At 42.4% G+C, this 12,603-nt stretch overlaps 1 protein-coding gene across 6 annotated transcripts in view; it reads left to right on the plus strand.

Moving 5' to 3' along the window:
- The window catches only part of LOC106058828 (prolyl 4-hydroxylase subunit alpha-2-like), a 68,818-nt gene that overhangs the window by 25,394 nt on the left and 30,821 nt on the right, over positions 1-12,603 (plus strand). For all 6 annotated transcript variants that reach the window (XM_056042874.1, XM_056042875.1, XM_056042880.1 and 3 more), the window contains exons 6-7: positions 459-510; positions 10,006-10,151. In XM_056042874.1, the coding sequence (XP_055898849.1) occupies positions 459-510; positions 10,006-10,151 (198 nt within the window). The remainder of the gene's footprint in view (positions 1-458; positions 511-10,005; positions 10,152-12,603) is intronic.

The raw sequence follows: 12,603 nt of genomic DNA on the forward strand, positions 1-12,603 counted from the left end.
TAAGTCAAGTATTACTAGTAATAAACATGGATATGGTACAAAGGTCTTTACTTTGTTTTATTGAGTACATTACTTCAAGTTTATTTCCTTCTAACGACATAGTTTTAATCACTGATCTCTCTTTCAAGTGACAGTTGTTTTCTACAGTGCTAAAACATGCACACAAAATATCACTTGCCTTTAAACAAAATCGTATCAACTTGTTCTTTACTGTAAGGCGATTCACCAATAAGACAGTTCTATAGAGTTTCTCAGCCATATCTGAAAATCTCCTTCTAGACTGATAACACAAAAACAGAAAATGTGTTAATGTGCAGATTTATTATTGCTAGTCTAAATCTATTAAAAATTTAAATACATGGCTGATCCAAACTAATCAATACAATTACACCTATTATAAGCTTTGCTGTTATTTTTTTAAAGTATTTTTTTATATTTTCTTTGTTATCTGTTCCTAGTTCGGCGAGGTTGAAGAAGCAGAGAGTCTGGACAATGAAACAAAGACGTTAAGTAAGATTTAGAAATAATGAAAGAGTGATATAGACAATATACTCGTCTCAAGATACTTAAAGCAACACCATGGTATAGACTATACAATAACTCATGCCAATTGGTAACTTTCCTGGACCAAGTTAAAACAAAGGATGTTTGGGACACGAGGCCTTCATCAGCTATAAAACAAAGAAAAAAAGACAAACAATTTACACAAAATAGGCTGTTAACTTATCTGTCCAATAGTATTCTCTATTGAGGCAGAAAGGAAATTATCTACGCTGATGTAAAAACGCGGAACAGCGTAAGGGTAGGGGGGTTGTCAGTGTGACAAGTCAAAAACTCGCTGTCAGAGTCACTCTAAATTATCACAGCATTAATTATTATTTTTCCTTATTTATTTATTTTATTTTAATTATTTGTCCATCCTACCCCTAAATCATTCACCCGCACCACCTTTTCCGCTCCAGGCTAGACTTAGTTGACCACCTTGGAGATAGCTAAGGCGCGTCCTTTCATTTATCTGCCCTTGATCGGGGAAAGGTAAACACACAATCTCTTTTGTCTTGCCCGCCGGATGTCTGAAGGACGGTCGCGGTTCACACCGCCTTGGTTTGAATGCAAGCTAATCCTTCTCCCCCCCCCCGTCTCTCACGTCTCTCTTTGATCTAAGAGATTATCCTGGTCGACACACCGCGTGATATTCCAAGGTGCGGCTCCCACCTCGAGTCAAATCCACCCACGTGTAAGATAAATCTTAGCCTAGGGCATTTCCTGTTCCCGCCCACATTTTCCAGGCATATATAAAGTAGATCCAAATCAAATCAGACCCTCTTATTTCTCATTGTCGTTGAGCTATTGAGTCTGGACTATATCACTTATTCTTTCTCCTAGAGGAATACCTGGTGGTAAGCCGAACTTAATCACAAGTTCCATCTTAATTACTCTGTGTATATTTCCATTGGATTTTATCATGTGTATTTTGCCTAGTTCATTTATATTTAATTAGTGCATTGTGTATTTCTCACTGGCGTAAGTAGAAAACATAAACATGTGCTATGTATATATTTTAGTATTGCATTAATCTATTAATGCTACGTTGCTCAATTGATCATTGATGCAACCCTGTATATATTTGTACACCTTATTTTATTTCCTTTATCTCGGTTGATCGCCTTGATGACTTTACTATCGCACTAACACTGCGCTTAGAAAGGAGATATGAGTTATCTCCCCTGTATTGAATTATCTCCCCTTTACTCATTTTACTCTAATGAGAGTTGCGCCGCTTGAACGGACACACCATTCAAGCGCGCTCCATTGTTCTCGACCCACGGTCATATGAAAACAATCATCTGGGTCGCTGACCACCGCCCAATTCAACCCCCCCCCCTTTTTCTTTCTCTATCCACCTGTGTTGTTCATTTGAGATTATTATTTCCCCTTCCATGTACATTTTGATATTGCTACTATCATCCATCTATTTTACAAATCCCATTTGTCATCACCCCCCCCCTTGTGCTCTAAAGCAATTTTACCAATCTGACGAATGCACCTCAGTCGAGGGCATCGATAAGATGTATGAGAGACTTGTCCTAACTTGTCTTTATTTATCCGCAGCCTCCCTCAGGTGTCTGCCTATTGCCTATTCACCTATTTGTTTGATATCAAGAATCACCTACTATCTTTGTGCTTAGTGCTATTCAGCACTGCACTAGCTCACTGACCTGCCTATTTATTTATTGGATCAACGATCTATTTACCTGCATCTGTGCTTAGTGCTATTCAGCACCGCACTTGCCCACTGAGATCTACTCAACTCTACCACTTGGCGCTATCGGCATTGCCCGCCTATTCGACAGCCCACCTGTCAAGCTATTAGGTGCGACGTCCCTATGGACTCAGGTCTGTGCGAGACGTCATAGCTACGCCAACCCTCTGCAACTCACTGGACATATCCTGTCAACTACGCTGCCCACGGCAGATCAGCTCTGCCCGCAGTAACCTAGTGCCCACGGTAGCCGGCCACCCGCCCTACTGTGCCCCCTACAGATATTAGATTTTGGGGATTGAGACTCCACAAGAACTATATCACCGGCGTCCCTCTATCCGCTAGAGCGCCCCCTCCAGCTGCAGAACCTCAAGTCAGGACACAGCCAGCTGCGACATCAACAGGACAACCAGCTAAGTCAGAGGACAAAGTGACATACTCTCTTATTAGGTGCAAGAGTGATGATCTAAATTATCATCAATTAGAGATAGGTGCAAACCCTCCCCCTTTTTATTCTTATATGTATATTTGTGTAAATAAATATTCTTCATTTTAACTTTTGTATCTATCTTTCATTGCTTTGTCTCGTTGCGTGTCTGCTCCCGATTCATATGCTGATAAGTGGGGGTGTGATAGCATTAAAAATAATCATCCCCTAGACATAAAACGTGCCAAACACACGTCACATTTCCCCACCTGTCACATTTTGGCGAGCCCGTCCGTGGATTTAACCCATTAGTACAGCAGGCACGAACAGGCAGCAATAACTAAAATTCCTATCAATATTTTTTTCCTTTAAATATTTATAAGTATCATCACTTCGCATTATCAAGAGTGTCACTTCTGTCATATTTTATTTATACTATTATTGCATTTTATTTGTAATATTTCATTGCAGGAACTTGTGATTAACATAGGCAGACACCACATTCCTTTTGCACGCTTTCCTATAACCAGCGACTCACTTTTGCTAACCCACTTTCTTTAATTCTAGCTCAATCCTATTATCCATTCTATCGGCCCCTCCACCATCCTAGTACCTCTCATCTCCCACCCCTCATCATTATGGCCAGCGGCACACGCTCGAAAGCGGACTCTGACATGAAGCAGAAAATAGCTGAATTGAAGGATTTCGCAGCCACCTTATTTGACGATGAGGCAGAACGGAAAGAATTTGTGAGAGCACGATTTGAGGCGTTTGAAAGAGAGGAAAAAAAAGGAAGACGAAAAAGAAGAAAGGAGATTAGCAAGGGAGCATGAAATAGCCATGGAAAGGGAGAGAAGGGAAACTGAAACAGCGTTGAAGGAAAAGGATAATGAATTGGCCAGAGAAAGAGAAAGAAAGGAAGCTGAAATAGCTATTGCTAAAGAAAGAGAAGTCACAGAGCGGGAAAGAGAGCAACAAATAACGGCGAGAGAAAAGATAGCCGCGGACAAAGAGAACGAGGCCGCCAGCCAGGCTTCTTCCGAGTCTCGCCCGGCTAGCCCAGCATCCATTCAAAGTTCCTTGAACGGTCTACCCCACATGCCAATGGAGCACTTCGACGACAAGACAGAGAACATCGAAGTTTATCTTGTCCGTTTTGAGGAAGTTGCGCGCTTTTACGGCCTGCCAGAGGAGAAATGGTGCTTCCGGCTATCCCAATGCCTCCGAGGCAAAGCCTACGAGGTTTACTCCAAACTTCCCTCCGGCCAGCGAGAAGACTACGCAGCCCTCAAGCAGGCGCTACTCGTCCAGTTCGAGCTGACCGCCGAGGCCTACCACAAAAAGTTCAGAAGTTCCCGCCTCGAACGCAGAGAGACCTACGGCAACCTCTGCGAAAGGCTGGACAAGTACCTTGTCAGGTGGCACGCCCTCAGCCAATTGCCAGAGACTTTTGATGGCCTAGCATGCCTCATACTCTCTGAGCAACTGTTAGAATGCATGTCCCCAGAGGTCAGAGTTTATGTCAAGGAGCAACAAGCAACCGCACCCGCTGACATAGCTTCCGCCGCTGATAGGTACTTGAACGCTCGTAAGGACTTAAAAGGCAAAGCGACCGCGACAGACCAGCAAACAGACCAACAAACTTCTCCGGCTCAATCCAACCTTGCTCCTAAAACTCCCCAGCACAACCAGGCACCAGGCCGGCAATCAGCCCCTCATAACTACAATAACCGCCCCAACCATCAGTCTCGCTATAACCAGCCCAACTACTCTCAGCGTGACTTACGTCATAGCGCGCGTGACAGTAGACCCACTCCACAACGGCAGCAGCAGGCCCCACGGACCCTGTCTACGGTGACGCCAGTCTCTCAACCCTCCGCGATCGATCCTTCTGACCAACCGGAGGAGGACACATACTTCGTCTCCACGATGGCCGTGGTTCCTCAACCCACTGCCATTGATCTCGGCCAACCAGAACTCCCACCGGTGCTACCTCACCCCATCTCTTCTCCTCCGGGAGTAGAGAACATTCTGGCTAACGGTGTCGAAGTTTTGGGCCTATACGACTCATGCTGTTCGTTCGGCGCGGTTATCAATAAGACGCTGATTGACCCATCGGATCTCACTGGCGGAACAGTGACAATCCAGTCCATAGACCGTGACACTCCTCCGCAGGTTCTACCTGTCGCGAGGGTGCACGTGGAGTGCAGATACGTACATGGCACCATCGACGCCGCCGTCATGGACACGCCAGTATATGACTTCATTCTAGGCTCCAAATATGTCCCTCTTGGAGTAGTCAATAAACCATTCTTCTCTCTGCCCGTCGGTAGATCGACGGAGCAGAGACGTGGCAGCAACCAGCAGGTTGGAAGCCCTGGTCGCCACACTCACCCGCCTAGTCCCGACTCATCAGCTAAGCTCAAACCACTCCGCCCTGGCATTGACACTGCTAGGAAGTCACGAGTTAAGTCGTATACCCGCGCTCGTGAGGGTCTACTTGACCCAGGCTACTCAGCCAAAATTAAGCAACAGTCCTCTGACATTGACAGTGTCAGAATGCCCAGAGGTAAGATGAACCCTTGCTCTCGTGGACTCACTCCTCTTCATGGCTCCTCAGCCACCACTCCGAATCAACCTCACCCTGGCATTGATAGTGTCAGGAAGTCACGAGGTAAGCCGAACCATCGCGCTCGTGAAAACACTTCTCACTATGGCTCCTCAGCCACCATGCGAAATCAACCCTCCCCTGGCATTGACTGTGTCAGGAAGCCACGATGTAAGCCGAATTATCGCACTCGTGGGGACGTTCTCCGGCAGAACTCCACATTCTTTATCAGGCCACTCTTCCCTGACATTGATCGTGTCAGACGATACCGAGGTAAGCTGACCACTTACTCTTGTGAAGAAGCGCCTCACAGCGGCTTCGGAGGTAAGCCCCAACGGGCACACGTGCCTTGGGCACCCCGCCTAAGCCCCAATCACGCTCCCCAATCCGCCCCAGGAAGGAATTATCACTCATCCAATCGCCCAATCTACTCTCCCAAGCAACCCCAACTGTTTCACCCAGGTGACTACATATTCAGGGACGGAAAGTAGACCACGGACAGACTTGGACAGACTCTCCTCCTGGCATGGCTACCCCTTATTTTTCCAGATTTTTTTTTCTAATGCTGTGATAACAACTGATCTTAAAGTTAGAGTGACATCAGTCTGCTCGCACTTTATGGATCTTTCTGCGATAGATCCATCTTGGCGGCGGCGTATGTGACAAGTCAAAAACTCGCTGTCAGAGTCACTCTAAATTATCACAGCATTAATTATTATTTTTCCTTATTTATTTATTTTATTTTAATTATTTGTCCATCCTACCCCTAAATCATTCACCCGCACCACCTTTTCCGCTCCAGGCTAGACTTAGTTGACCACCTTGGAGATAGCTAAGGCGCGTCCTTTCATTTATCTGCCCTTGATCGGGGAAAGGTAAACACACAATCTCTTTTGTCTTGCCCGCCGGATGTCTGAAGGACGGTCGCGGTTCACACCGCCTTGGTTTGAATGCAAGCTAATCCTTCTCCCCCCCCCCCGTCTCTCACGTCTCTCTTTGATCTAAGAGATTATCCTGGTCGACACACCGCGTGATATTCCAAGGTGCGGCTCCCACCTCGAGTCAAATCCACCCACGTGTAAGATAAATCTTAGCCTAGGGCATTTCCTGTTCCCGCCCACATTTTCCAGGCATATATGAAGTAGATCCAAATCAAATCAGACCCTCTTATTTCTCATTGTCGTTGAGCTATTGAGTCTGGACTACTTCATACATTCTTTCTCCTAGAGGAATACCTGGTGGTAAGCCGAACTTAATCACAAGTTCCATCTTAATTACTCTGTGTATATTTCCATTGGATTTTATCATGTGTATTTTGCCTAGTTCATTTATATTTAATTAGTGCATTGTGTATTTCTCACTGGAGTAAGTAGAAAACATAAACATGTGCTATGTATATATTTTAGTATTGCATTAACCTATTAATGCTACGTTGCTCAATTGATCATTGATGCAACCCTGTATATATTTGTACACCTTATTTTATTTCCTTTATCTCGGTTGATCGCCTTGATGACTTTACTATCGCACTAACACTGCGCTTAGAAAGGAGATATGAGTTATCTCCCCTGTATTGAATTATCTCCCCTTTACTCATTTTACTCTAATGAGAGTTGCGCCGCTTGAACGGACACACCATTCAAGCGCGCTCCATTGTTCTCGACCCACGGTCATATGAAAACAATCATCTGGGTCGCTGACCAACGCCCAATTCAACCCCCCCCCCCTTTTTCTTTCTCTATCCACCTGTGTTGTTCATTTGAGATTATTATTTCCCCTTTCATGTACATTTTGATATTGCTACTATCATCCATCTATTTTACAAATCCCATTTGTCATCACCCCCCCCCTTTGTGCTCTAAAGCAATTTTACCAATCTGACGAATGCACCTCAGTCGAGGACATCGATAAGATGTATGAGAGACTTGTCCTAACTTGTCTTTATTTATCCGCAGCCTCCCTCAGGTGTCTGCCTATTGCCTATTCACCTATTTGTTTGATATCAAGAATCACCTACTATCTTTGTGCTTAGTGCTATTCAGCACTGCACTAGCTCACTGACCTGCCTATTTATTTATTGGATCAACGATCTATTTACCTGCATCTGTGCTTAGTGCTATTCAGCACCGCACTTGCCCACTGAGATCTACTCAACTCTACCACTTGGCGCTATCGGCATTGCCCGCCTATTCGACAGCCCACCTGTCAAGCTATTAGGTGCGACGTCCCTATGGACTCAGGTCTGTGCGAGACGTCATAGCTACGCCAAACCTCACTGGACATATCCTGTCAACTACGCTGCCCACGGCAGATCAGCTCTGCCCGCAGTAACCTAGTGCCCACGGTAGCCGGCCACCCGCCCTACTGTGCCCCCTACAGATATTAGATTTTGGGGATTGAGACTCCACAAGAACTATATCACCGGCGTCCCTCTATCCGCTAGAGCGCCCCCTCCAGCTGCAGAACCTCAAGTCAGGACACAGCCAGCTGCGACATCAACAGGACAACCAGCTAAGTCAGAGGACAAAGTGACATCAGGGGCGTAACTAGGAATTTTCCATCGTCTTGGGGCCCGGGGGGCTTGACCTCTTTTGGGGCCCCTTCATTTTGCGTAATATTTAATTTTTAATGTAAAAAAACACTTATTTTGGGGCCCCTCTCAAGTGGGGGCCCGGGGGGACTTTCAAATTCTCCCCCCTCCTCCCCCCACCCTAGCTACGCCACTGAGTGACATACTCTCTTATTAGGTGCATGAGTGATGATCTAAATTATCATCAATTAGAGATAGGTGCAAACCCTCCCCCTTTTTATTCTTATATGTTTATTTGTGTAAATAAATATTCTTCATTTTAACTTTTGTATCTATCTTTCATTGCTTTGTCTCGTTGCGTGTCTGCTCCCGATTCATATGCTGATAAGTGGGGGTGTGATAGCATTAAAAATAATCATCCCCTAGACATAAAACGTGCCAAACACACGTCACATTTCTCCACCTGTCACAGTCAGGCAAAGAGAAATGTGAAAATGGTGGAGTGTTAGTGCCCATTTGATTTGAAATAAAAGTTAGTGTTAGTTATTACTCTCATGAATGGTGCCTGACATGTAAATAAGTTAATAAATAAGTTTATTTTCAATCTGCAGACGGGTGTTTTTGTCATCGTATTGTTGTATAGCAGTGAGGAGGAGCCTATGTTGTGTGTTATTGAAATGAATAGAGACGTGCTTACTTTCAAGATTTCGAATGTCTCTAATGGGTTCTTGGAGTCGTGCTTTTAAGATCCTGCCTGTTTTGTGTTTTTGTCTTTTAAGTGCAATGCAATGTGAAGAAAACATTTTCAGTGTGAAGATAACATATGCAACATATAATGCAATACATATCACTAGAAATACTTGGCAAGACAGAATAAGCAACGATGAGCTACTCTTTGGCTCGGTCAAACCTCCCCTTTCGTTAGCTTGGATATGTCCATCATATGGAAGACTTCTTTAGGTCTTCCTGTACAGACTTCCTGCTGTGATCCACTTTTAATACTTGGCTGATATCCACGCTGAGTCATCATGCGTTTGGTTGTAGACTCTTACTGTCTTTTAATTCTTTAGAATGCATCTCTATTTATCTGTAAAAAAAAAAAAAAAAGTAAAGTTCCCCTTTCAGACCTTATGGTCTATAGGGCAGATGATGTAAAGGTCATCTGTTTCTGTGGCCTACGGTTAACGAGGGTCTAATGTGGCCAGAACAACGACCAACCGCCTTTACTTTTCCCCAACTAATGCCAGGTATCCATTAGAGCTGGGTGGACTCAGAGGCACCCAAATACCCCAAAATTAAAAATCCCAGTCCTCACCAGGATTCGAGCCTGGGTCCCCGGCTCCAAAGCCATCGCGATTGTGGCTGAACATTAATTAATTTTTTTTTTGCATTTTGGGTTCACCTTTCTGCACGCCAAATGTTTGTAATTACAAAAGTCGCCATCGACTCATTTATTCTCGCTTAGTCCCCTCTTGCTCAAGATGTGTATTTTTCAGGTATAGATATTTTTACTATATCATTTCTGTACTGTTTTAAACTTGTTATTATTTGGATGTATATATTAGTATGAAACTAACAGTATTTCATATTTTATTTTTATTTACATGACAAAAAGAATTACACATTAATAAATAAAAGAATATAATGTCCTTAAAAATATAAACATTTAACATCTATAGATATAGAGCTAATGTAAAAATTGTTTTTGCTTGTGAATTGAAATCAATAAGATAGGCTATTGATAGTAGGTACAGAAGACGATCCATTGATTTGTATTGTTGTACATTGTTTGTAATGTCTTGGCCAGTGCTGGGTATTTCTTGATGTCAGCGTTTATTAGAAAAAAATAAAACGTGCTATCAGGGTTTGAAATGACCTTTGATATCCAAGAAAAAAGATTGACAAATATAGATAATTGAAAGATGAAATGATCGGGGATGAAATGACCTGGAATGAAGTCACCGGGGATGAAATGACCGGTAACCATATATATATATATATATATATATATATATATATATATATATATATATATATATATATATTTATATTTACCACCATGGTAATAACAGTATAAATAGAGGGGGAGGGGAGAGAAAATTCCAGCCACTCTTTGATACTCTTTCATTCCAGACAGATATTTTTGTTAATTTCTACAGTTCTTTTTACTTTTTCAGATACAAATCACAGTCTTGTTCTGAGAGTTAAAAATGCATTGAGGAAAACTGAGACTGAAGAGGATGGTGCAGAGTTGGAAGAAAGCAGTATATACTACGATAACTACACGAAACTGTGTCGCCTTCAAAGTCAGTTGTATGAGGAGGTCAGTAAGAAACATTCAGTTTTATGAGGAGGTCAGTAAGAAACATTCAGTTTTATGAGGAGGTCAGTAAGAAACATTTCTGATTGTCAATTTATTGTTTTCATGATAATGTGTCGATGCTTCAATGCTCAACCATCAGGCCCTTCATGTCATCCACTTTCATTGCAACTTTTAGACGGGCACGTTTTTCATTTTTAATTACGACATTTTTGAAAGCCAAACTTGACCAGAAAATTCTCCTATGTTTATTCTTTTAACGAGAGAAACACTATTGTTGTTGTTTTGAAATATGTTACCAACCGTCTGTTTCACTGTCACCACAGTGTTTTTGGAAAGAGCTGTGTATTGTACTGTCACGACAGTGTTTTTGGAAAGAGCTGTGTATTGTACTGTCACGACCGACAGTGTTTTTGGAAAGAGATGTGTATTGTACTGTCACGACCGACAGTGTTTTTGGAAAGAGCTGTGTATTGTACTGTCACGACAGTGTTTTTGGAAAGAGCTGTGTATTGTACTGTCACGACCGACAGTGTTTTTGCAAAGAGCTGTGTATTGTACTGTCACGACAGTGTTTTTGGAAAGAGCTGTGTATTGTACTGTCACGACAGTGTTTTTGGAAAGAGCTGTGTATTGTACTGTCACGACAGTGTTTTTGGAAAGAGCTGTGTATTGTACTGTCACGACAGTGTTTTTGGAAAGAGATGTGTATTGTACTGTCACGACCGACAGTGTTTTTGGAAAGAGCTGTGTATTGTACTGTCACGACAGTGTTTTTGGAAAGAGATGTGTATTGTACTGTCACGACAGTGTTTTTGGAAAGAGCTGTGTATTGTACTGTCACGACAGTGTTTTTGGAAAGAGCTGTGTATTGTACTGTTACGACAGTGTTTTTGGAAAGAGCTGTGTATTGTACTGTCACGACAGTGTTTTTGGAAAGAGCTGTGTATTGTACTGTCACGACAGTGTTTTTGCAAAGAGCTGTGTATTGTACTGTCACGACAGTGTTTTTTGAAAGAGATGTGTATTGTACTGTCACGACCGACAGTGTTTTTGGAAAGAGCTGTGTATTGTACTGTCACGACAGTGTTTTTGGAAAGAGCTGTGTATTGTACTGTCACGACAGTGTTTTTGGAAAGAGCTGTGTATTGTACTGTCACGACAGTGTTTTTGGAAAGAGCTGTGTATTGTACTGTCACGACAGTGTTTTTGGAAAGAGCTGTGTATTGTACTGTCACGACAGTGTTTTTGGAAAGAGATGTGTATTGTACTGTCACGACCGACAGTGTTTTTGCAAAGAGATGTGTATTGTACTGTCACGACCGACAGTGTTTTTGCAAAGAGATGTGTATTGTACTGTCACGACCGACAGTGTTTTTGCAAAGAGATGTGTATTGTACTGTCACGACAGTGTTTTTGCAAAGAGATGTGTATTGTACTGTCACGACAGTGTTTTTGCAAAGAGATGTGTATTGTACTGTCACGACAGTGTTTTTGCAAAGAGATGTGTATTGTACTGTCACGACAGTGTTTTTGCAAAGAGATGTGTATTGTACTGTCACGACAGTGTTTTTGGAAAGAGCTGTGTATTGTACTGTCACGACCGACAGTGTTTTTGGAAAGAGCTGTGTATTGTACTGTCACGACAGTGTTTTTGGAAAGAGCTGTGTATTGTACTGTCACGACAGTGTTTTTGGAAAGAGCTGTGTATTGTCTCTACAATTATGACATACACGATCTAGAGATGCTTATAAATCTTTGGACCCTACTTGGATACACTGAAGTCAGACATAAGTTTCATGGATTGAATGCTTTCAAACACCATGGAATAAGTAACGTGATTAAAGCTTTTACAGACCGGAGGGGGGCACTTCAAAGAATTTGTATTAACTCTTTCTCTCCTAACTGACGATACCAGCGTTGATTCCACCAGAATATGGTAAATAATTACGAGAGAAAGAATTAAAATCGTTTGGTATTTGTTACGTTTTCATATTGGATGAGACTCTTTAGACATGTAAACGACAAATCACAGTTTATAAATACTTTAATCTTTATTAACACTGAAAACACTTTCTTGTTCATAGTCCTCCATTTCGGTTCTTCTTCCTACTTTCAACACGCATTCGCACCATTTCACATTCACACTAAGATGCGCACGTAACAGTATTGTCTTTTCCTATTTACCCACTGCGTTATTTTCAAACAAATGTCTACAAAAGGAGTTTGTGGAAGTATTCCTATTCATGCTTCTTTAACAAATCATTTCAATCATTGAACCTGGTGAGTCTAGGTTCTCAGGTCTATATACAGGGTGCGTCAAAAAAAATGTATACACACTTTGAACTATCATAGACAATTTATTTCCCGTTTTACAATGCTAAATTTCTGGACATGGAAAGCTTAATGTCTAATTAGAAAAATAAATCCGACCAAATTATCCCGGTTTACGTCT

This window comes from Biomphalaria glabrata, chromosome 9 (genome assembly GCF_947242115.1).
Source record: "Biomphalaria glabrata chromosome 9, xgBioGlab47.1, whole genome shotgun sequence".
In the NCBI taxonomy this organism is placed as follows: Eukaryota; Metazoa; Mollusca; class Gastropoda; family Planorbidae; genus Biomphalaria; species Biomphalaria glabrata.